General features: G+C 35.6%; 1 protein-coding gene across 1 annotated transcript in view; it reads right to left on the bottom strand.

The window, feature by feature from the left end:
- ADAMTS16 (ADAM metallopeptidase with thrombospondin type 1 motif 16) overlaps positions 1-27,193 on the bottom strand; it is a 240,267-nt gene that overhangs the window by 141,930 nt on the left and 71,144 nt on the right. Inside the window, exons 4-8 of the mRNA XM_043976059.1 lie at positions 16,586-16,868; positions 9,358-9,557; positions 6,692-6,775; positions 3,106-3,265; positions 1,936-2,041 (exon numbers count right to left, since the gene is read on the bottom strand). Of these exons, the coding sequence (XP_043831994.1) occupies positions 1,936-2,041; positions 3,106-3,265; positions 6,692-6,775; positions 9,358-9,557; positions 16,586-16,868 (833 nt within the window). The remainder of the gene's footprint in view (positions 1-1,935; positions 2,042-3,105; positions 3,266-6,691; positions 6,776-9,357; positions 9,558-16,585; positions 16,869-27,193) is intronic.

Raw genomic sequence — 27,193 nt, 5'->3', positions numbered from 1 at the left:
TAAAATATTGTTCATTGGCATTGTTTATTTGTGTCTGAACCTTTGTGACCTCATTAGGGATTTTCTTGGCAGTGGTTTGCCATTTCCTTCTCCTGATTATTTTAAAGATAAGAAAACTGAAGCAAATGGAGTTAAATGACTTGCCCAAGGCCATTTGGCTAGTAAGCATCTGAGACTATATTTGAACTCAGATCTTCCTGAGTCCAGACCTGGCACTTTATATACTATACCATCTAGCTGTGCTAAAATGCTGTTCAGTCCACCAGAATAAATGTCCCAAATTTCACATATAGAAATGATGTTGCTGATGGATGATCACTATCAGAGATGCTGAAAGTTGTATTGTAGTAGGTGTACTAAATTTGCCTCTGTCCTTTCACTATCTCATCGATTTCTCCTTGTGAACACACACACACACACACACACACACACACACACACTGTAGACACCGGAGCTTATGCTGAAGCCAAACCCAAGATGCACAATGTACTTTAAACAACCAACTGGCCAGAAGAACAGACATTTTAATATGGAAAAAAGTAAGTATAACAAAATACTCATTAAAGGATACCATCAGGAAGCAATAGTAGGCCTTCTAATACATCAATACACAAATTCACATTTATGTGTTACACATTTATGCATGCACATATACAAACACACACAGACACACATTTTGGGTGTCTCAAAGTCACCAAACCTTAAAACGGTCCTAAGACTTTGGGACATGCTTATATATAAAATATTTGGGGTTCTCCAAGGTAATCTAGTTAGTGATTCAACTGAACTTATTGGAAAACATGAATCTCAGAAGTAGAACTGTAGATTCTAAAAACACAGAATTGATATTGGGAATTTTTTTACACTTGGCATGGAGAGAATGTAGAGGATAGATCATTGGAGGAGAGAAATCAAACCTGCATAAATTTTATATGTTGCTAAAGGACTGGTGCTTGGTGGGGAACTTGTGAAGAAAAGATTAGTAGGTTGTAGGAATGTGTCCACGGGGGCAAAGTATTTCTCCACATGGTGCTTTTGTCACACTTGAAATTTCAGCACCCTGGGGAAAAGGCCTAACCACTTGACCCTAGTTATGAAGCTAATCAAAAGAACTGCCTTCAGCATTCTCGCATATGCACTTGTATGAAAGGAAGAAAGAAGAAAAAGAGGAGAAAATTACATAATGCTCAAAAACATAGCTATATATATTTTTTGTAGTAAAAGTATGTTCCAAAATCTAGAGGAAAAAAATTAAGGTTCCTATTCAAATTGGCCTTCAAAACTTAAGGCCTCAGATTTCATGTGAGGGAACCCAAACCGCCGGCTCCTCCACATTCTTAATTAGACACATGTATTTATTCTAGTCAGCCAGCCTATTGTTAATCTCAAGTGACTATATTTTTCCAATGTGAGTAATAGGAGCCCCAAGTGAAAATGAGCCATAATTAAACAGTTTTGTGTTAACATTTCACAAAGATGTTCAATTGTAGTTTATTTCATTGTTTGGGGGCAGCTAGGTGGTACAGTAGATACAGCACTAGCCCTAAAGTTGGGAAGACCTGAGTTCAAATCTAACCTCAGACACTTAGTAGCTATGTGACCTTGGGCAAGTCATTTTACCCCAATTGTCTTAAACATCTTGGGCCATCTCCAATCGTCCTCATGCCTACCTTGCCACTGGACCCACATGTCTCTGGAGGAGAGAGTGAGGCTTGTGACCTTGTAAAGCCGTCCCTCACTTAAATCCAATTCACTGCAAATCATGATATCACTCTGATGTCATGGTCATTTTTGAGAATGGACAAACCACCAACATTTCATTGTTCAGAAAATTCTAATACACTTGAAAGTTCAAACTTTGGTACAGGTCAGTAAAATAAGTGCACAAAAGATCTATCCCCTCTATATTGTGCTCCTTGGCATATTTTCACTTACTTGTGGCCAGACTCATGGGCAATGGTAAAAGCTAGGCCAAGACCTGTGTCTTCATTAATGGTACAGCTGCGATATTTGCTACACATTCCACTTATGGGTGCAAATCCTACAGAACAGGAAGGCCAAAAGAAAAGTGCATCATGGTTACTAGAAAAAATAAAAGAAAGGACTATATCCTCGTATCTTTCATCTTCTAACCAATAAGTCTCCCTCATACCCTTGTGGGAAAATGGGGATGTACTATTTCTAGAATCACCATATAATAGCAATTTTCAAAATGAAAGAGAGGATACCTATTTCTAGGAGTTCTAAGGACCATCCATCACATGTAAAACCTAGCTGAGGTTTTACATTCTGCACATAATGCATTGTAATGGACTGTGATGAGGCTGAATTATTGATTGTTGATCTGGGTATTTTTCCACAAATTCTTGATACCCAAAGCCTGAGTCAAAGGGTAGTATGCATATTGCCACTAATTGAACATTCAATTGGATCAAATCTGAAGGTTTGTATAGTAAAAATCTCATCCCCACTAAAAATGAGGGAAAAGCAAAGTTTTATATTATTCCCAATCAAAACGTTATTCATTAACTTTTCAGAAAAATATGAAAGAGCAGCATCTAAGAGGGTGCCAACCCAGGGGCCCTCTAAGGAACTCTCCTGAAACTGAGTTGATGATGGAAAGACAGAAAATTAAAGAATGCTATATTTCTGTAGAATATCTACAAATTTTCATAACATTGATTTTCTCCAAGAACATCTCATCATCATAACCTGAAACCTGATGACCCTGATCTTGGATCCAACATGTTTTTTAATGAGTTCCATACATGCTAAATTACTTGTAACAAGTTTGAAAAGATTCAAAATCATGAAAATTTAGTTCTCATACCTTTCGTGTTTGGCAAAGAGCAAATTGCCTGTTAGATGAACTATTGACATAGCTTAAGGTAGATCTCTATGTTTAAAAAAAAAAAAGGAAGCTTGCACAGACAAAAATTTTCACTCTCCTATGCTACGCCTATTACGAATTGAAAGGTACCTGCCACTAATATGAAAATATATTATGATACCATAATTCAAAGAGTGTTTATATACAAAATATACAATTACATGTGCACCTATACAAGTACAAAGATCTTTGATACTACTATGTAAAAATCTTACCCAAAGTGTCACAAGGCTCATTCTTCCAGGAACATATATCCAGACCAGTAAGTAAGACTGCATGATCATGGCGAGTTCCATCTTTTCCTATCAGTCCAGATTGCCACTGGCAGAAACTACTTAAAGTGTGGTCAGCATGGTGATTGATCACAAGTCCTGGCTACTCAGGAAGGGCCATAAAACCAATAACAAGATAATAATAATTATTATCATTATCATAGCAAAACTGCACAGTGCTTAACACTGTGCTTGGCACATAGCAGGTGCTGAATAAATGTTTATTGATTATAATGAATTAAAATGATCAGAAAATTCAAGTTATATATTTTTCTTTTCTGCCTTTCTGATAAAGAGAGAAATTATAAATATGCCAATTGCAGCAAATATTTTCAAAAGAAGTTTTCAGGGTATCATAAAATAGTACAAAGTGAATCCAAACTCATTATAGCTTTATAGACAATTAGATTTGAAAGGAATTAGAGATCTTCCAGTCCAAGAATTCTCAACCTGTGATCCATGGGACCATAAAGATTTTGATGATAAATTTGAAGGGATCTGTAATTTTTGTTTTTAGAAATAATAATAATAAGAGTTAGCACTTATATAGAACCTATTATGTGCCAGGCACTGTGATAAGTGCTTTATAAAAATTATCTTATTTAATCTTCTCAACAACCCTGGGAGGAAGGTGGTATTATTATCTCCATTTTAAATATGAGGAAACTGGAAAAGAGAGTTAAAGTGGCTTGATAGTCTGGCACAACTAGTAAGTGTCTAAGGCAAGATTTGATCTTAGGTCTTCCCAATTCCAGGGCAATGGGCTATTCATTGTGCCACCTCACTGTACTTTTGTATTTTAACAACTTTATTTCAGTAGTATTAGTTTCATTTGTGATTCTATGAATTTTATGTAATACATGAAAAAACACACATTATTCTGAAAATAGGCTCATCATTTGCAGCAGACTACCAAAGGGGTCCATGACACAAAAAAAGGCTAAGTCCCACCCCCTTTATTTTAGAAATGAATAAACTGGGGCAGCTAGGTGGTGCAGTGGATAAAGCACCAGCCCTGGATTCAAGAGGACCTGAGTTCAAATATGGCCTCTGACACTTGATACTTAATAGTTCTGTGAGCCTTGGCTAGTCATTTAACCCTCACTGCCCCACAAAAAAAAAAAAAAAAGAAAAAGAAAAAAAAAAGAAATGAACAAACCGAGGCCAAAACAGATTAAGTGATGTGCCTAAAGTGACACAAAGACAGATATTTAACTGGAACCCAGGTCTGTCGCATCCCTTTCTATCATGCTGTGGCCTACTATAGCTAAAGCAATACTTCTTGACAACTGATCGTCTTCAGGATGTTCATGAGGCATTGAAATATCATGAAGTACCTTTGTCATGTTTAATATGTATTTTATTGCTTATTATTATTGTTTACAATTAGTAGCCCAGGGATATTTAGGTATGGATGCTCACAACTGAGTTAATGTAATATCTGTTCAATGAAGATTCATTGCATTAACATTATTAGAGTAAAAAGGGATAGGAACTGGACTTGTGATTTCATTGACAGAGGGAAATCATGGACAAGGAAATTCTCTATCCATGTAGGTCAGCAATTTCTTTGCAATTTACATGCATAAAGAGTTGCCCTGGGGCATTTAAAAGTTAAGTGACTTGTCTAGAGTCATTCAGCCAGTGTATGTCAAAATCAAGAATTGAATCCAGATCTTCTTGGTGTTTAAGCCTGCTCTCTCTATCCATTTTACTAAGCTATCACCTTGATCAAAGCTTACTTCAACAGCTCTGAGAGAGCATGTCAATATTACTTTTATAGACCTAGCAAAAAAACCTTAGAACTAAGAAGAAATCAGTACAATGGTCAGCATTTATGCACATGGATAGATTTTGCTTTGGGAAATTTATAAAACTGGCAAATTGGAACTTTAGTAAAAAATGTGGAAAATAATGGAAATGGGCAGAATTTCTAGACAGTGACAATGCTGTGAATTAAGTCATATTTTAGGAACACAATTGTATAATAAACTTGTATTTTTAGAGACTTAACAACATATATGAAACTTTTGAGAAAATGGCAATAACAGTGATAGTATCACAAGTATGCAGTGTCACATGGTCAACAAATCATGGTATCTTTTACTTAAAATAATATCTTGGTTTTGCAAGAGAAAGGAGTAAATCTAAGTTAAATGCCAATGTGTAAAACATTTGAAAAGAGACACAGCATGCCTGAAATTCTTCAGCTGGTGATTTCCAGGAAAATTACATTAATTAAAGTTAACACAGGTGTATGATCAAAAGACAGACTCTTGTCCTCTTTGCAGCTTGGATAAATTCCAAGGTGAAGAAGTTTTAAAACACAAAATAATTAAGCTGTCACTTGAGAAACACTGATCGTTCAGCACACAAAATAAGATTGGAGTTGAATTTGCTCTCTTTTCCTTTAGGGAGAAAAACAGGGTTGAATATTACGTGCACTCACAGGAAAGGAGGAAAAAAGCCCTTTTATATTTTCTGCCAATACCTCCCCCTTCTTTTGCTAGGCAAGAGGAAAACAGGATCTGGTAACAACTGTCCTTCCACCACATAGCATATGTCATAACCCTCTTTTCCCCAAATGAGTCAGAATGGGATATTAGCAAAGAGGTAGAGAAACATGTACTTTTTAACTTACTATTCAACTATACCTAGTTTCCTAATCATGGCAGTCATGGAAAAACATAAAGTTATACATGTCAACTGGTGGTCTGGAGTTACCATAGCTGAAAGTAGTTTCCATTCTCTTTCTAGATATGTACATAACCACCAACTAGTAAAAAGCCTAGAACTAAGAAGACACCACTATAATGGTAACTATTTAAACACATGGGCAATTTCTGCTTTGGTAAATTTATAAAAATGGCAAATTGCATAGCAAGAGAAGTGAGTTCAGAAAGTAAAAAGTACTCTAAATTACTTGATTTTCTATGGAACTCAAAACTGATGCCATTATAATCTGAAAATGAGTTCAATAGTTGTAAGAAACATTGATGTGATAAAATAATTAATATTCATGAGTAATTTTCAATGATTCCAAATAGAATTATATATTTAAAAAACTTAACTGATTTTAGTGCTCTGAAACCAACGGAATATATGCCATTTTAATGTTTTCTATTGCCAATACTGCCACCTGGCATTCTAAAATCTCAAATTGTCAAAAGATATAGTTTGCATGTCATATTCCAAGTATATTTGTAGTTTTGCTTATTTTAAGCATAGAGACCAACTTAAATCTTTTGATCCCTTTAAAAAATGTAGGCAGTTCTCATCCTGCCTTCTATCCCACTCTCACAAGCCAACTGAAAGATTATTTGACCCCTCTATACACAAATCACAAGAAATCAATTAATCCTATTGAATGAAATGATGAAAAATTCATTACTTTAGAAATTAAACATGAAAATATTTTCAGCCTCAGGCAAAATCAAGTTAGGGAATCAAGGTAGCTATTATACAAATCGAAGTAAAACACCGAGTTTTCATCATTTTTCTGAAAAAAAAAAATTCAGGAATACTGTACCTGCTCCTCTTCTAGAAGAATCAGACCCACAACTGCAATGTTGATGTTACCACCTATTGTTCCATCTTTGAACAAAGCAGACACCTGAGGAAAACAAGGAAAGCACATTTGTCACAGAGGCCTTTACTTACTTCATATAACATGTTTTAAAGTTCTATTTTCAGAAAGCAGATTCACTTTGCTATAAAATTGCAGCACCAATTTTCTTAGATCACTAAATATATTGCAGTTAATTCCTTGATTATATGGCATTCAAACTTCTAGCAACCTCAGATACCCTTAAAAGTGCTTGAAGTAAAAAGACACAACAAAACAAAAAGCTTCTGAACCACAAACAGTAGTGGAAACAGTCAAGGACATGATTGGTTGATTTACTGACCACTGTTGTTGATGACTATCAATGCCAGTCTCTGCTGGCTGGCCCCAAAGCTGAGGAGAATGAAAGAAATGTCAGGGTAAAGAGAAAAGCAAAAAGCAAAAAAGAAGAAAAGATAGGTGGGGAAGGAAAAGGGGGAAGAGAGGAAGGTCAACCCAGAAGAAGCAATTGAAATCAGAAACCCTTATGACAGTAGCTAGTGCTAAATATTTCATCAGCACTAAGAACTAACAAAGGAAAAAAAAAAAGACACATGGACAGAAAAATATATCATGGTTCCAAAGAGTTGAGGATAAATAGTTCTGCATATCACAATAGTTTCTAAAGATACTTTGACATCATCACAGATAGGAGAGTTCTGTATTTTATACAGATATTTAATGAAATATTAAAGAGATAGGTAATAAAACTTGTTTTATTAGCCCCAGAGTGCATCATTGTATTATGAAAGAGTACAAAAATGGATGTTCACATAATGATCCTGAGGTATCAAGAAAAGACAAAATTATATCCAATAAAACCCATTTACTAAGGCAAGAAAATGTGACCAATCCTGTTTAAAAAGCATTTCTACTAAAAGTGGTTAGGAAAAAAGTGTTAGTACTTACAGAGTTAAAGTTCTCTTATCTGGAAAATTCACTTATGTGGAACATTTTATATTTTGACAATCCTTTACATAAAGTGTGTGTTCAATAATTACTTGGAATGAATGAAGATAGGGAGAAAAAAATGAATGAGGTAGCGATTCCTTTATTGAGAACCTAATGCTTATTACAGGGAGAATTCACTTCAAGGTCAGTAGAAAGGCATCCTGAGCAGAAAAAGGTGTCTTTACATTTCTTGTTTTTAATCATAAAAATTAAGTCACCATTCATCAAGATCTCAGCATTTCTGTTCTGAATGCAGAGAATGGTTGAGCTATAAGACAGTTAAATATTTATTCATACTACTACTTCATAGTTGAAAAGAGAAACATTAATTCAACCTTTTCTTGGAATTTACCTTCAAGGTTGTTGTTTTTTCAAGGTTGTTTTTTTAAAGAATTCATGAACACTGAAGTTATTATGGTTACATAGATTTTTTTCCTTAATAGAGAAAATGGCAAATGAATCAGCTCTGATTCTTACCTTTCTCTTACTATCCATATAAAATCAGCTGCTGTCAATTCTCCTTACGTAATATATCATATCCATCTTTACCTCTGTTCCCATTGCAAATACCCTGAGTCAATATCTCATTGACTAAGATTTCTTTAATATTAACATTTAGGTGTTTTTATGGCTCTAGTCTCTTACTATGTCAAACCATCCTTCACACTGTTGGCAAAGTAATTCTCCAAATATGTAGGCCTAATCACATCACTCAGCAATTCTCACTACTTATGAAATAAAGAGCTAACTCGCTAGCCTGGAATTCATAGTCTTTGTCTGATTCCAAATTATCTTTCCAACCAATATTTCACACCACTCCTCTTCATGGACTTTACATTTTAATAAAACTCTGCTACCTTCAGTTCCCACATTTGCCCTTCATCTTCTATCTCCAGACATTTATTCTGGCGAACCTCCTTATAGAACATGCTCTCCCATTACCTACTAATGTCCTTTCTTTCTTTACTGCTCCATTCATTAAAGTAAAGTATTTGTAGTCAGGAATGTCAAGTTTCAAATGTTGCCTTATACTCTTATGAGTTATGTGATGTTGGACAAGTCACTTAAGGCTCAGTCTGAGTCTTCATCTGTAAAAGAAATAATACTAGCATGTGTCACGCAGGGTTGTTGTGAGAACCAATGAAACAACATCTGAAAAGTGTCTTAAAAACTTCAAAGTGTTTTACAAATGTGAGCTCTTAGGATGATTATAGTATCGTAATTATTGTTATTATTGTTGCTTTCTCACAAAGTCTCAAGCCAAACTTGAATGGTTCCCTTCCTCTTCAAATTTCATGCCACTGTAATCGACCTCTCTCATGTACTTATAGTATTATAATTATCTGTTTCCATGTCTCATCTCCCACTACAGGTTATAAAATCTTTGAGGGTGAAGATACTTTTATTAAATTTCTGCTCCTCAAATGTCTTGAGTATAATAGGTGCTTTAAGTTCTGTTGAAGTGATTTTGTTAAATTCATGAAGATTTTCTTATGATTGCTACATGAATATCATTTATTATGATTGCTAAATGAATCCCCTAGTAAAGTAACAGAATGGTGAAAGCTAATTTAGCAATATGACAGATATTAGGAAAGATTTAATTACCCAGTTGGCCTCAACAAGAAGTGCTATCCTACCATATTGAGTATAGTCAAGACGTATGTTGTAATATTTTCATGACCATGGTTTTGCATCATCTTTTTGTCAACTACTACTAGTGTTTCCACATTCAATTCATTATTTTTGTGGGTTTTCAGGAGAGAACGCTTATTCCTCAATGGATACTTATATTCATCAGGTAAAATGAAAAGATCTTCTTTGGGAGGCTTTGGCATATCTGTGAAAAGAAACAGAGGAAATCAATGAGAAGTGCAAACTCCCTCATTTCCAGTTGTCCAACTTAGCACCCACAAAGGTTTTTTTTAAAAGTTATTAATGCTAAATATTGTCCACTGCTCAATGCAAAGTGATGCAAAACCTGAACAAAAACAGAAGGAAATTACAGTCATTGCTATGCATGTCACCATAGCATTCATATCTACAAACTTTTGTTCTTGGGTGTCTCCCTCCAACAGCAAATTAATGAACTAGGTCTACATATTATTCATTCCCAACAGTTGGAGGCATAACTCCCAAACATTCTTATAATCTTGTGAATATTTTGAAAAGGGACCTTGTAAAAGAGTAGCTGCAGATACAAGTGAAGTTGCCATAAATAAAAGACTTTAAAAATGTTTTTAATGATAAATGTTGCAAAAGAACTTTTGTTCACAATTTGTAACTTTCTCATTCTGATATTCAGTATGTTACCCTGAACTAAGTGTTCAGTGCATAAGGGTAACAGTGGAGAGCACAGAATTTGGAGCACACATTCCACTTTCTTTACTTATTCCCCATGACCTTGGGTAAGTCTCAACTTCTCTGGGCCTCAATTTCATCATCTGGACAAGGGAAAGTACAGACTAGAGAAAGGCTAATGCCCCTTCCGAATCTAAATATATAATCCTTTTAACACTTGAATGCTTATTTTTCTTGTCCTAACTGGATTGTGTCTCTCAGAAGTAGGAATTGTATTAGTTTTTTGTTAAAACAACAACAATAAATCCCTTTATTACAGACCCTAATATGAGAACCCTCTGAAAACACCACCATTATTTATTTAGAAGAGAAAGATTATATTTTGTATGTTAACTTAGAATAACTAGTTTAAAATTTTGTTTGTGGCTTTTTTGTTTGTTTTGTTTTGGGTTATGCAATTGTTAGGTAGAGATATGGGAGGCAACATGCTCTTCTAGCTATAAATGATCTTATAATCCAAATAAGGTTGTGTGAAAATTATCTTTGGATAGAAAAATTTGTAAAATTGTGGTTACACTTTGTGTTATACAATTTCAAATGTGGGATTGAGCAAACCAAATTGTTTAAGTGGTAAATTGTATGTCTGATCTTGAAAATGTAAGGAACCTATAATTGCAGAATATGAAGTAAGCAGAGTGACTTTTTTAAAGACTTGTAATTACATCTAGCATTATACACACACAATGGCTACTCTGCATTAAATATTGTTTTTAAACCATCTTTACCAAGATATACCCAAACTTAATTATAATATGTTTTTGTTATTTAAAAAAACCAGAAACACTCTTCAGAATACTCCTAATAAATAATGCCTAGGGTTCAGTGAATAAAATCTTAATCAGTCCATCATTACATAGTCCATGCTGCAAAATACTGAACTGAGTTTAACTTATCAGGTAAGGGCATTCCTGAACAAGTATTTTTTAGGATCTTATTTATCCTGTTTGTGAAAGGTGGTTATATCACAGATAAGGATGGAATGTCAACGGATGTCTTTTTCAGATAAAGAAAATAAGTTCATAAATTGAGGTATTAAAAAACATCCAATGTCAAAAATAATCATGTTAGGTTTGTTTGTTTGTTTTTTCTTTTTCTGGTAAGATTTCCTACTTAATCTCAAGTGATTAATATCTAATGTTAAGGCTGGTATGGGGGACCATCAGCAAAAACTAAGCATACTTCTGAGTGGGAAAGCTAAAACCTTGGAGAAAGATTAAAAAGATAAAATAGAATACAAGAGAGAAAAGGGGGACAAAATCAATGTAATAGAATTTACAAACTGGTCAGAAAACATGGAATCATTTCCCTCCCCTACTCCTTAAGGAAGATACTTGAGTTACATGTAGATAAGGACACAGCCTCTAACACTGTACTTTTAAGGACGGTAAGAGTCTGACATACAGGCTGCTGTATAGGTGATCCAGTAAACAAGAAAAAATGGATTCTTTCACTTTGGAAATTAAACTCATCAACTTCTCTTGGAGCTATCCATGGTGCTTACTTTAGACTGACCTCTGTCCTGATTTGTTGCAACTCCAGCTACATGACCTATGAATAAAAATGTGACAGCTATCTCCAACTTTTGTGAGAAAATACTTTTTTTGTGAGAAAAGCAGTTGATCTTAAAACATAGAAGGAATTGTGAAGGAAATTTGATGGATTTTACAATTATGACCAATGTGTGGAACTGAATATAGGGCAGGGAAAATCTGTGAAGATTTGAAGAAAAGTTGAAGTAGAAGGATGAGAGGAGGAAGATAATGTTAAGGGCTAAAATTCTAGCTAAACTGTCTAAAATATCTAATGAGTAGTCGCCAATAAATTATAAGCTTTAGCAAGAATTAGGCTTTTAAGCATTTATTAAGGAGAATAAGAATTTGGTAAAGAGAGAGAGAAAGGCCTAGATTCCTATCTATTAAAGAGAGAGTGCATTTCTAGCTCCCCTTTTCTATAGTAAGTCTCCAGTAGGTGATGTCATTCCAATCATTACAGTCCCCCCTTTGTTTCCTCTAGAAACAGGGCGTTTCCTTGATGAAACAGTCAAAAATAACAGAATATAATAACCTATGCTAACTAACAATATGTTAATAACAATATAGAAAAGGAAGAGAGGAAAATTTGTCTGTCGGTCCTTTCATAATACAAATGCTTTAAAAGGTTACTAATTAAAGACAAAAGCAGATTAGCAAAATTATGAACAAAACGAGCATATCTGGAATTTAAAGGGCTTTTTAAGGTTGTCTCAGAAGCACAGCCAGACTGGGGAAGGACTAAGCCTGAAGCTGCAAATATAGTTAGAGAAAGCTGCGCATGTGCATTAGATCTCTGGACTTCCCGATTTGTCTGGTTAAACAGACTGAACTGAAAAATAGGGTAATTAGGGAGTTTAAAAGGTCCATTTGAAAAAATTTAAAGGGAAAACACCTGGCAATTCAGCAGTACTTCGGATTTAAAGGGACAGGGTAGGTGAAATTTCTTCCCCAACCGGAAGATCAGAAGAGTGAGGTTCAGCTATCCCTTCATGGTTGCCATCTGTTAAGGGCTAAAATTCTAGCTAAACTGTCTATAATATCTAATGAGTGGTCGCCAATAAATTACAAGCTTTAGCAAGAGTTAGGCTTCTAAGCATTTATTAAGGAGAATAAGAATTTGGTAAAGAGAGAGAGAAAGGCCTAGATTCCTATCTATTAAAGGGAGAGCGCATTTCTAGCTCCCTTTTTCTATAGTAAGTCTTTAATAGGTGGCGTCATTCCAATCATTACAATAATAAGAGTGGAACAGAAGCAGGAGAAGGGATAGAAAAGGAGGAGAAGAAGGAATCTAAGAGTAAGACAACTAAAACAGAAAGATTTGATGAGAATACAGAGTAATAAGTGAAACAGTCGAACTGAAAGAGGAAAAGGACTAGGAAGAGAAGAATGGCTGGAAAAGCAATAGAATGAATCAAGGAGAAAGAAGTTGGTAAGATGACAAAACTACTTAGAAAATATAAGTAAGACAATCTAAAGTTAAATTGTCAAGAAAAGGGAATGAAGTTGGGTGTGTCTTTTCAAGGTGCTAACAAGGTGAGAAACAGAGCAATGGTCCCAGAGTTTAAGACTCCCACAAAAACAAAACATAAAACAAAATTTGTCACAATAGTTGCCTGGGGAATCAGCTAGCAAGAAAATGAGGGACTCTGAATCTCATTTTCTTAAAGTATGGAGAGCAGGCTACATTTGTCAGTGGACTTCCTAGAGCATATCTGATGTTTTAAGTTCTGCCATGGATGAGTAAATTATTATCTCTGCTTAAAGTTCAAGTTGAGCTCTTCTAAGGAAGGAAGATAATAGGGTTTGAGTGTCACACCTGAACTCTAAGTTGCCAGTGAGAATGAATTGTTCCTTACAAAAAACAGAAAGACTTAAATAGAAAAATTAAGAAAATGTATTTAAACACGTAGAAGTAAATTGGAGAGTGGAAGAATGCAACAGAATAGAAAGTATATATGGTACAGTGAACATTTAGAAATCAGTAACAGTTATGAGACTTTTCCTGAAGAAGGGAGATAAACCTTTTGCCAAGAAATGAGTCCAATAAGTAGGAAAAAAGAAAGTTGTCAAAAATAGCAATATCTATACAAAGGAACTCTTTCAATCAACATATATTTAAAATATATGTAAAGAAGACTTTATATTAAATTTATTATTATGGTAGTCATTTCTATGAATTCATATGGAGGATACTGCTGAAAGAATAATTTTTCCAGCCTGTAGCTATGACATATTTGTATTAATTTATATAAATGTCAAAGTTTTAATGTAATGTGCCAAAAATGGGATAGAGACAGTAAGAAAAGATTGAATCTCGGATGTCACTAGAATAGGGAGTTCCTTAATGTGTAATGTCTTCCTAGCAATGCAAGTCCGCACTTTCTTAATCATTCAGTTTATAGACCTACTCACTTTCCACCTCAACAAGAGACAATGATAGCCATCATCCATGAATATACTACTTCCACATTCAGTAATCCTGAAATTTCCTTGACTTTTTACCTCTTCCTTTAGCTTTTGATTATAAAACCCAATACAATTCACCCACACCATTATTTCCAATCCTTTTACCTCTCAATTCTCTCTCAGTCCATCTCACTTGTACTAGGCACTCTCTCCACTTTTATCTATCTTGACCTCTTAGTATACCAATTTACCTCTACATTGTCCTCCTCTCTTGAATCTTTAGCCCCTAATTATTTGTCTATTATGCTGTGCCTAGATCCAACCTTGAATCACTCTCACCATTCTCTGCCTTTGGTACTTCCTACTCATGAGCTGCTGAATGAAGGTGGAGAAAAATCACAATTATTTTGACCAAGTCCACTACAAGTTTATATTACACAATCACAACTGGGCTCTCACTGCTTCTATGCAATCTTTCTATACTTGCTTTATCAACTTGCTTTCCCGGCCACCATAGCACCTTTTCTAAGTTTATTTTTAATCTCTCCTGAAAATCTCTCATGGTTCTCCCTCCCTCCACCCTGTCATCTGAGAATCTTGCCTCAAATTTTAGAGAAAAAGGAGTTTCCTCTCCTTCCCCATATCATATCACTCATAAGTATTTTGCTACTATCTCCTCGTTAACTCCTTTCTCACATGATATAATGGCCTTACTCCTTACCATGGCTAACTCCTGTACCTGTTCAAGCAATCCCTTTCCATTCCATCTTCTCCAACAGATTGTCCTCTGTGTTATCCCTATTCTTTCACTTACTTTTAATCTTTCCCTGTCAGCTAGCTCATTCCCTACTGCCAAAATGTCTCCTCCATCCTGAAAATAAAAACCCTCACTTGATCCTCCCATCCCCATTAATGTTTCCCTATGTCTCTTCCATCCTTTGTAGCTAAATAGTTTGAAAAATCCACCTACAACAGGTGCCTCCACTTTTTCTTTCATTCGCTTTTTAACCCCTTACAATCTGACTTCTGATCTTATCATTCCATTGTCGCTGTTCTCTCTAAATTTACCAATAATCTCTTAGTTTCAAAATCCATTGGTCTGTTCTCAATCCTCATGCTTCTTGATCTCTCAGGAGTTTTGATATGATTAATCATTTACTCCTTCTTGATAATGTCTTCTCTTTATATTTTCTGGACACCACTTTCTCCTAGTTCTCCTCTTTCTGATCTGACCTCTCCCTCTGTCTGTTTTCCCAAATCCTCATCAAATTCACAACTATTAGCCAAAAGTGCTCCCCAGGGTTCTATTTTGAGCTTTCTTTTTTTTTCTTCCTCCATACTACTTAACTTGGTGATCTCATTAGCTGTCATGATTTTAATTACTACTCTATGCTGATGATTCTCAAATTTATCTATCCTACCCCAACCTCTATCCGGCCAATCTCACATTTCCAACTGTCTTTCAGAAATCTCAGCCTGAATGTCCACTAGGCATCTTAAACTAAACATGTGCATTATCTTTCCCTCTAAACTTTCTCCCCTTCCTATTTTTCCTATCACTTTGGAAGTCAGCAGCATTCTACAAGTTGTTCAAAGGAGGCACCCATAATTCTTCACTCTCTCTTCCCCACTACATATCCAATCACTTGTTAAGACCTATCAATTTTCACTTTTACAATATTTCCCAAATATGCCTCCTCACTTCTGACATTGACACCACTCTAGTGTAGACCCTAACATCTTATGTCTAGGTTATTGCAATTGCCTACTGGTGGGTCTGCTTCTCTCAAGTATCTCTATACTCCAAACCATCCTCCATTCAGCCACTAAAATGATTTTTTTTCAAAAGTGTAGGTATGTTCATGTCACTTTCTCAACCCCCATACTCAAAGAACTCCCTTGGCTCCCTATTGCCTCTAGGATCAAATATAAAGCTCTGTTTTGCATTCAAAGCCCTTTATAAACTTGATCCCTCCTACCTTTCCAGTCTTCTTACACCGTAAGCTCATCAGGTATCTTTTGATCCAGTCTTCCTTGCTGTTCCATGAACAAGATATTCCATTTCAGCTCCAGCCATTTTTTTCTGGCTGTCCCTTATGCCTGTAATGTTCTTCCTCCTCATCTCCATCTACTGGTTTCCCTTGCATTCTTTAAATCCCAGCTAAAACTCATCTTGTACAGGTAGCCTTTCTCAACCTTTTAATTCTAGTGCCTTTTCTCTGTTAATATTTCCTATATGTCCTGTATATAGCTTCTTTGTTTGCTTTTTGTCTCTCCCATTAGATTGTGAACTCCTTGAAGCCAGAGGCTATCATTTTTGCATCCCTAGCACTAATATATAATAGGTGCTTAATAAATGTTGATTGTTTGATTCTTTGCAACTTGTAATCTTAGAGACTTGCCAGGGATCATTGAAAGTTTAAGTGACTTGCCCAGGGTAACAAAGCCAACATGTTTCTGAGGCAATATTGGAACACATGTCTTCCTGGCTTTTAGCCCAGTTCTTTCCATTATTACATGCTGTATCTATAAAAATAATGAAATAAAACAAAAAATTGTCCTTACATACATTTCTTGCGCCTTCCACAGAAATGCTGCTTTTGTGGGTGCTTGAGGTTAAATCCATGGTGGAGATGTTGGTTTTCTTGATATAATCTGTTGTGTTTTTCCAGCTCTCTTTTCCTCTCAATCATCATGATTTCATTTTCACTATGAGGTTGGGCTCCTATGGATCTTTTGTAAAGTACATGGGAGTGATGTCCATCAGGTTCCGAATAGTTTAGTTTAAGGGCTAGGTGCAGAGGAAGTGGTTTCAAGAAGTAATCTGCCTCCTGGGTTCTTATCAGACCTGACTGAAGAAGGGAAGAAAACATAATCAATCACTATACTATATTTTGGAATTGACATTGGAGAAGTTCTCATCACTAGAAAGTTGGCTGATTCATGATTTTCTACATATATATATATTTTCTACATGTATATATTCCTTTGGAACTATGTAAGCCTAGATTATAGACATATACATACAAAAGCAGAGGAAAAAAGTAGGCCACAGTAGCTCATAAAGGCTACCTAGTAAAGCATGAAAGAATCTTAGTTTGCATATCAATGAAAGGAATACCCCTATCACTGATATTTCACATTCCTTTAGTTTTGAGAACTCAGTACTAGAGAAATGAACTATTCTACAAGTTCATTGTCAATCTTTCACATAATTTCTCTTTTTCTTTTACCCTGGGAGTCAATCAATATTTGAGAGAATTCCAGAAACAGGAATGAGAATGAGAATTATAGACTCTTCAAAAAACAAAACAAAACAGGATTTATTAGTCCACCCTGGTTAGTCTATAGATCCAGAAACTAAGACTAGAGCAGTTAAGCTTTTGAATTTAAAGTCACACGATTTTGAGAGCTGGGATAAGAACCTAGGATTCTAACTTCCTGGCTGGAATGATTTCCATTACATCATGCTGCTGTATAAGGCTCAGAGTAGACAAGGTCCCTAGATGGATTTTCAAAGGTTACCAAACACTGCTATCATCTTCCAAGAGGGAGTATGTGCTAGCTTTCCATTACTTGCAATCCCAAGTTTCTCTATAAAGAGCTCAAGTATATCTCTATAAAAGTGTATAGAGGATTCTGGGACAGCTTTGGAATACAATTCCATTTAATACACCATTGCCTATAGCTAAACATTTCTCTACACTCTGTTCTCCTTCCTAGTTCTCTCTATCCTCAGTAACAACATGATCATGGCTCCTAATTCAAAAGTTAGATATTTGATTTGGAAATTGGAAGACATAGGTTTGAACAGTCCCTCAAACACATTGTATGATGCTGGGTAAACCACTTGATATCTCAGTTTCCTCATCTGTAAAATAGAGATAGTAAATCTCACAGGGTTATTGTAATACTGCTAATATATATATATATAATTATTATTTTATGCTATTATTTTAGAGATAGCTTTTTATAGTATTTAGAGAGTTAGCATCATTCAAGAAATCCTGGATTCAAACCCTGATGGAGGGCACATATTGGCTATGTGACCTGAAGCTCATCACTTAATCTTTCAGTGCCCCATTGTTAAATGATTAGTAAATGCCATAGGATTACATTTAACATTTTAGGTACCCATTTTACCCCTATAGCTCTGCATATTTTCTCTCTCCTAATTTAATATGATTTCACACTGAACTAGGACTTGGGACACTTGGTTTTTCCAGGTGCTGTTATCACCTTTGCCCTATTTTCTAAACTGTAAAAAGAAAAATCTGACCTTTGACGATCTCTAAGGTCTCTTCCATAATCTTCCATGCCCTTTTGATTTCACTGAAGTTTGGTTTTCCACTGGCCTTGGTTCACTCTAAGTATAGTCAAGTACCTTGCTCAGCTGATCTCCATCTGCCCTAGACATTTGCATAATGTTGGGGAGGCACTCTCCTCATGGAGAGGCACTTTTCAGTGGGTGGGAAGGTACCAATTTAAACTTTAGGAGGAAGCAGAAAAGGGATATGAAGGTTATCATCGTTATCTCCAAAAGACTTGGCTGTAAGCTATAGAGGTGCCAGATACCAATTCCTCATTAAACTATTGGAATCACTGGTTAGCAACTCAGAGGGGGGACACCTCCTGGAGAGAAGATTAACGACCATCATCTTTATATCTAATTGTGAAATCATTGAAGCTTAAGCCTTGGACTAAGAAGGAGGCAGCCTCTCTTTAGTATATTAACTCTACTTGGTCGAATTTGGAAATTAGTTTATCAAGCTTTTGGCCCCCAAGTGTGTTGCAGATTAGGCACATGAAAACCAGTCAAATACCAGCATTCTACCAGGAGAAAGACAACTATTAAATCATTGTGCTTAAAACAAGGTATGAAACTGTATGGTAAAGAAGGAGTCATTTTCAGTAAGAAAACTTTGGTCTTATTAGAATTTAAAAGATAACCCTGAAATGCCAGTAAAATAATTTAGATTATTAACTTAGGTAACATATCTTGTATCTGGCAACTTCATTGAATAAGATTTTACACATAAATGATTTTCCAGGTAAATGAAGCTTGCGCTTTTAATTACTTTTTTTAGTTTTAAAAAAATATTTTTTTCCTCTTGGCAACAACATATTTTCTCTTCTTTCCACCTCCTCCTCCATTAAAAAAAAGGAAAGAAAAACAAAGCCCATGTAACAAATATGCATGATGTAAAGAATTAATTGTTATTTGAGGGTTTTATGACCCCATCTTTTGGCTAGAATTAAAAAAAAAACACCTTGGCACACACTGGCCTCTGGGGCTCCGCAAACGGCAGGGTGTTCCACCCACTAGTTGTAGCCATTGTCATGGCGCTGGCACCTCACTTCATCACCACTTGCCTTCTGCCAGCAGACCCCAGTCTGACCACACACAGCCCCCAGCCAATTGGCTGGCTGCTCTGGCAGTCACATGACTGCCCTCACTAGGCTTCCAATCATCATAATTTTGCCAGGCCCATGTAGGCAATGGCATGGTGATGAAGTGAGGTGCCAGCACCATGGCAATGGCTACAACCAGTGGGTGGAGCACCGTGTCATTTGCGGAGCCCCAGAGGCCAGTGCATGCCCCGATGAGTTTTTTTTTTAATTCTAGCCAAAAGATGGGGTCATAAAAACCTCAAATAACAATTAATTCTTTACAATGATTACGTAAAATCCCCACACTAGCCATGTCTATGTCTTATTCTGCCTGCTGAATCTATCAGTTCGCTTTCAAGAAGTGTCAAAAATTCATCTTTTTAAAAGTCAATTATTCAGTCGACTTGCATTTATTAAGCATTCACTATTTACCAGGCATTGTGCTAAGTACTGGAGATATGGAGAAAGGCAACAGAGGAGCAAGGCAGTCCCTACCACGGGTTAATAGGTAAGGCAACAGCAAATGACTATGAAAAGACTCTATCATCCATCCATCCCTCCATCCATCCATCCATCCATCCATCTTTCTATCTAATATACTAAGTGTATTCTCAGAAGGGAGGCACTAGCATTAAGGAAAACTGAGAAAAAAAATACTTCCACTGCAGGCCAGTGGAACAGACAGGGAAAATGCTCAGGATAGAGTATCCTATGAGAAAAGCATTGAGAAAGCCAATGTCATTAGATCACAGAGTGCATACAGGAGAGTAAGGTATAAGAAAGCTGGAATAGTAGGAAGCAGGCAGGTTATTAAGGGCTTTAAAAGAGAAACCAAAACTTTTACATTTATCTTTAGGTAACGGAGAGACACAAGAGCTTATTGAGTGGAGGTGTCTTATATGATCAGATCCCTGCTTTAGGAATACGATTATGACAGCTGAGTGAAGAAAGAATTGGAGATAGAGACATGAAGTCAGAAGACCAATCACCAGGCTATTGAAATAGTCCAGGCTTGAGTTGATGAGGATCTGTATTAGGGCAGTTGCAGTGTCAGAAGAGAGAAAGGGGGTACACAATAAAGATGTCATGAAGGTAGAAATAACAGGACTTAGCAACTGCTTGGATATAGGTGAGTGAGAGAGTGAGGAGTTTAAGATATCACCCAGGACTGGGAAGATGATGTCTTCAACAGTAATAAGGAAGTCAGGAAAAGAGAATGGTTTGGGGAGAAAGATAATAAGTTCAATTTGGGACATGTTGATTTTAAGATGTCTACAGGACATGCAGCTCATGAGGTCTAATAGTTGGATTTCACTGCTTTGGATGGAAATAATTCTAAAATATACATTTCTCTTCTTTCTTAAATAGAGACTACTGAAAAGATTTGTCATTTTATCAATGTGGGAAGTAAGTACTTCTTATGCTAAATAGCCCCCAGACTGTTGTACTTTCATAAGGTGTTTCCTCTGTATTCTCTCTTTAATGTCAGCTATTAGTTCTTGTTATTAATAGTATTTTGGTGTTTCTCCTATGCTGTTTTATTCGATAGTTGTTTGGACAGAGACTGGTTCTGTGCCCAGGCTTTGTTATAGATATTTGGGACTCAAAGTCCTTATGTGCTGCTGAGTTTATGGCCATCTGATGGTTAGGCTGCTGGAAGCCTGACTTGCAAAAATGTTGAGTACTACTACAGTTGGTTTCTAGTCTTTTATTGCTAATGAGTTGATGGCATATTATTTTATTTTCATTCTAGTTTGTTCTGAGATATGATCTTTTGTATTTGTGATAACAAAACATGTTTCAGCACAGACATATAAAGAAAAGGGCACCAGTGAAGAGTTTGTTCTTTTGTTTTGGTGTCATAAACAAATTTCACCTTTTGATTAATAGGATAATGAAAAATATTGAAATATTTGTTTCATTCTGAATCATTACTTCAGAAAAAAGAATGAGAGCTCAATGTTCCAGTTAATGTTTACCTTATTCTCCAACTTTCCCTTTGTGTTCTTTGTTTTATAACAAATGAAAAAACACACACAACATTACCACATAAGGAACTGAAACTCATTCTATTCAATTGTAATTTGATGTAAATTCTATTGGGATGCTAACAATAACACATAAGGACAAACTGATTTTAGAAAGTGGCCAAGGTCTGGAGGATTTGCTCGTACAAAAGCAGCCTTCCAGGTCCTTTATCTTTCTCTTTTAAGGACAGAATCATTTCAGTATAAGATGTTGTTCTGAAGGTCCTTCAGCATGATAGAATAAATCTGAAGGAATGAGGTAACCCTGAGATAGGCAAAACAGTAAGTTGAATGTAAATGGCATACATATTTTCCAGTCTTTCAATATTAACACAAGAAAAAAAAATCTATTTATATTAAGTGTATATTCAGTAGAAAATATTTATTAGGAATAATGAAGTTAATGAACTACTTATTAATAGTTACTGATTAACCATTTATTGATATCAATATTAGTACAGGGTGTTTGCACATGAGAAGATTTCCACCAGGAAATCATAGAAGCTTTCCGTATCTATATATTGTTTCTAATGTGCCTTAATGCAAGTTCTCTTTAGAGAGAACTGCCTATAGAAAGCTAGTTGGCATAGTAGATAGAGAGCTGAGCTAAGGGTCAGAGTCAGGAAGACTGAGTTCAAATCCAGCCTCAAACACTTCTTAGCTACATAAATCTGGGCAATTGACTTCACTTCTACTTCAGTTTCCTCATCAGTAAAGTGGGAATAATAATATCACCTATCCCCCAGGGTTGTAAGGAGCAAAGCAAGTGTTTAGCACAGTGCCTGGAATATAGTAAGTGCTTAATGAATGTTTTTGCTTTTCCCTCCCATTTACAGAGTGATCCAAATTGAGAGTAATACAATTAAAAACATGGTTATAAACCATACAAAATATAGATACAATGAGTTCAGGTGTAATTATTCCTGGGGAGCATAGCAGACTTTTTCAAATGGTGCATTCCTTAAACTACTTCAGGAAACTGAGGTTCTCATTAGTGTACTTTCTATGCATGGTATACATTTAAGACTTCGTTTGTTAAACTGAATTGAGAGAGAACATGCTGTTTATAATTATTCTTTAGGATCAGGAGTTTTCACTCCCCAAATAATTGTTACATATTTTTTCTTATTCCTTTTCTGTCCCTTTTATTAAAAAAATCTTCCTTTGATGTTATAGCTTTGTATCCTATCCCAGTCTCCTATCCATGGGCCATGCCTTAGAAAAACATTTCTTTTTCCTTTGGAAAATGTTAAGAAGAAAGAGAAAGAGGAAAAAAATAAGCAATTAACCATAACCAGTCATCACATCAACAGACTCTGATGTGTGGGCAATATTACATGCCCACAGCCTCACATCTCTGTAAAGAAGGGAAGGAGGCGAATTTTCTCTGCTTCTCTAGGACCAATTCTTAGTTGTTATAATTACACGGAATTTAGGATTAATTTTTTTCATTATATTGTGGTGATCATTGAGCACATTTTTCTTGGTTCTATTAATTTATTCTGCACATTTATATAAATCTTTCATGTTTCTCTACATTCTTCATTTTTCACAGGGCACTAGTGATATTACATTGCATCTATGCACTAAATTCTTTTAATTTTTTTTCAGTTCCAAACTCTCTTTTTTCCTCTATGCCCTCCCTCACACTTCGAGAAGGCAACAGATAAACCAATTTTATATATCAAGAAATGTACCAGTTGTATACATGAAGTCATACAAAATGTATTTCTGTATTACCTACATTCCAGAAAAAAGCCAAGTAAAATAAAGTAAAAAATATGCTTCAATTTGCACTCAGTGCTTTTCAGTTCGCTATCTGGAGGTGAGTAGCATTTAACATCATGAGTCCTTTGGAGCTGTGGTGGATTATTGTATTGATCTGAATTGCTAAGTCTTTCACAGTTAATTAACATTACAGCAATATTGCTGTGTACATTATTCTCCCAGTTCTTCGCTCTTCACTTTGCATCAGTCCATTTAAGTCTTCCCAGGGTTTCCTGAAATCATTCTCTTCATTATTTCTTACAGATCAGTAGTATTCCATCACAATCTTGAACCCTAACTTGTTCAGCCATCACCCAACTGATGAATATCTTCTAAATTTCCAATACTTTGCAGCACAAAAAGAGTTGTTCTGAATATTTTTTGTACATATGAGTCTTTTTCCTTTTCCTTTTTCAATAATCTCTTTGGTATATAGTTTGCTGGGCCAAAAGGTATGCATGGTTTAATGGCCCTTTAGGCAAAGTTCCAAACTGCTATCCAAAGTGGTTGGAGTAGTTCACAGCTCCACCAACACTACATTACCTATTTTCCCACATCACCTCTAGCATTTGTCATTTTTGTTTTCTGTCATCTTAATGTAATGGTTGTGAGGTGGTACCTTGGTGTAGCTAGGTGATATATGGGACAGAGTGCTGTTCATATACTTTGACCATTTATGAATGAAGTAATGGATTTTATTTTTTAATTTTGAAGCAGTTCTCTTAACACACACACATATTATTTATTTATTTTTAGTTCTCTTTATATTTAAGAAATGACACCTTTATTGGAGAAAATTTCTGTTATTTTCTTCCTAGTTTCCTTCTTTCTTTATGGTTTTGACTGCATTGGTTTTGTTTGTGCAAAACCTTTTTAATTTCATGTAATCAAACTTATCCATTTTGAGCAATCAATGTTTCTCCAATTATTTAGCTCTGTCTTTGTAAGAAGACATTACATTTACATAGCATTCATAATAAGCCCAATGAATTAGAAAAAAACTATATATTATTATCCCCATTTGACAGATGAGAAAACCAAGGCTCATGGTTAATCTATGTCTTGCCCAATGTCACACAGCTGTTAAGTAGCAAAGCTGAGCTTTGAACCCATATCTTCTGATTCCAACTACACCATTTTCCTTATGTTTTATTCAAGAAATAAGTTTGGAGTTAGGGAGTTCTCAGTCAATTATTTAGAAGGATCAGAAAATTGTTTCTTCTAAAAACCCGAGACAATTTCTATGCCCCCTTTCTATTTATATGGCTATAACAAATATGTTTGCTTTGACAGTTCACATCTGGATCTCATGAGGTTGGCTGATTCAGTTACAGTATAACAACCACCAGACTAAAACAAATGTGGTTTGGGTGAATTATAACAAGACCTACTTTGTCTTATAAGCCATTAGTAGAAGGAAGCAGGTTTGTTCAGCTTGGTTTGTATGGTGCCTAGCAGAGTCATGGTCATGTTGGCATTATCTTGATGCAGATAAAATCAGCTGGACTGGGGCAGGGAGTGGAATAGCTATACAAGAGGAATAATGAGGTTCTAAGCTTCTCATATTGCCACTAGGACTAACTGATTGGAAATTGGGGTTGGGTAAACAATAAGTTGTTGCACGAGTTGGATCAATAATCAAGAGATCAAAGTTCAGACAGGGATGAGGAGAGACAAGGCTGAAGGGAACCAATCTCAGTAACTAGAAAATCAGAGTTCATAGCAGGGTGAGGCAAAGGTGAAATTGACAGAAACAGGAGCCAGAACCAGATGGTCAGTCTCTGCGGCATGGATATAAAGCAAAGTTTGAAAAGGCTGGGTAAATAGGGGTTGAAAAGAACTAGGGCCATATTGTTTTTAGGAAAAAATATTAATTTTATAAAAAACATGAGGAGTATGGTTTTAGACTAGACCAATTTATTCAGTTCAGAATTCTGCTTCTGACAATAGAACTAAGATATATTTGTAGGAGGGCATGGCTATTGTCTACTTTACACATAACAGACAATTTTCAAAGATCATTGATTGATTTTGATGTTAAAAGGTTAAGGACATACCACAACTATCCATTTCCTCCTCTAAAAATCCATTGTAGATCTAATATCATATTTTTGGCCTGTCTAACATTTTAGTATAATGAAGTCCATATGTTTATGATCTACTGTATAAAGTGGTCTTGTGCCACTCTAGTTTCAAATAATGCTTTCTAGCATGTCAAGATTTGAGAGGACTCTTTTCACCCTACGCTCTTGACGATTTTATATCCTTTGATGCCATTCAATTTCTTTTTAGTCCTTCTAATCTTTTTTTGTCTGTAGTCCTATTCCAAGTCACGTCAAGTTGAGTTAAAATACTACTTCCCCCAACATCCCTCCTCCCAGTATCAATAATCCTTTTTTCTCCTGTATCCAACTGAATAAAATGCTTAATAATCTCTAGAAGATTGGGAAACTACAGTTGCATCTCTAGATAAGAAGTAAGCCAAGAGGCAAAAGCATAGCTGAATTGTATTCTTTTAGAGAATTTTGTGGTACTTTCACTATTTACTTCATTTCATATTATTGTTATCTGACTATGTGTCATAACCAACAATGAGATTATGCTTCATAGGAACATTGCGCCCAATCTATTTTTTTTTGTTAATCAATAAGAATTTATTAAGTGCCTACTATATGCAAGACACTGTGCTAGGTATTGTGGATACAGACACAAAAATTGAAACAGTCCCTTCTCTCAAAGAATACATCCAATTGTAATAGGCATCATATATACATGCATATATACATACATATGTATAGACACACACATATATAAAACACAGCACATTTTTGGAGAGGTGCTAGCAGAGCCTTATATTTCCTAACACTTAGCATTATATTCTTCTTACAGTATGGGCTTAACAAATATTTATTGAAATTGAAAATAAAATTAGTAGGAGATGGGTAATAGTGTGGTATAGTGAGAAAACTAGCTGCATCTGATGCAATCTCCTTGAAAGACCTTGGGCAAGTCACTTAACATCCTTGGTCTTGTTTCTTCATTTGCAAAATAAGGAGTTTGGATGAGATGGCCTCTAAGGCCACTGCCAACTCTAGGCCAATGATTCCCTATGGATATAAACAACTACTTATCATTACTGCCATTAGAATGTTGCAATTAAATGCAGTATGAGTTTGGAAGGAGAGATAAGTTCTCCATAAGAAAATCAAGGAATGCTTCTAGTAATGGGTGCTATATGAACTAAACCTTGAGGAATGAATAGAATTTTCATAAACATAGATGTAGGAAGAGAATATCAACTCAATAGAATGCCTTGGGCAAAGAAAAATAAATCAGAAATAATAAGCTATGAATCATAAGGCTAGTTCAGAGAATAGCACATGCTTAGTTTAACAAGGTACACAATAGAAAAGAGGGAGGGAGATAAAGTAAAAAAGGTAGGTTAGGGCAGATAGATAGTGTAAGTTCTTTAAGGTGTCAATATGAGGCATTCATACACCATTGGGTAGACAAGGGGGAAATATCAACTGGTGTTGAGCAAAGCAGTGGCAAAATAACAATCATTGCTTTAGGGAAAAAAATATCAGGTGGCAGAATACATCCCCAAACACCAAGTGATTGTTGGAGGAGAGTCCAGAGGGAGAGAGGAACATTAGGAGTTCATAGACCTACACTAGGATAATGACAGCAGAGAAAGAATGAAAGTGATGACTTCTCATTCAATGATCTCTCTGAGACAGCAAGCCTAAGGGACTGGGAGAATAGTGGTATCATAAGCAGAAATGAGGAAGTTAAGAAGGAGGATCTAGCTTTGGTTTTGGAGAGGGTTCTTTCTGGGGAAAGAATTCAGAGGGAGATGATGAGGCAGAGGGAGATAATATATTTAACTTTAGAAATCTCGAGTTAGAGGTACAGAGAAGACATCCACATAGAATTATTTATCCAAGTCATTAGAAATATGGGACAGGCCATAGCTCAGAGGTGAGAGGTAT

Source organism: Dromiciops gliroides, chromosome 1 (genome assembly GCF_019393635.1).
Source record: "Dromiciops gliroides isolate mDroGli1 chromosome 1, mDroGli1.pri, whole genome shotgun sequence".
In the NCBI taxonomy this organism is placed as follows: domain Eukaryota; kingdom Metazoa; phylum Chordata; class Mammalia; order Microbiotheria; family Microbiotheriidae; genus Dromiciops; species Dromiciops gliroides.
The sequence above is the reverse complement of the archived record's forward strand: the minus strand, read 5'-3'. Positions and strand labels throughout refer to the sequence as shown.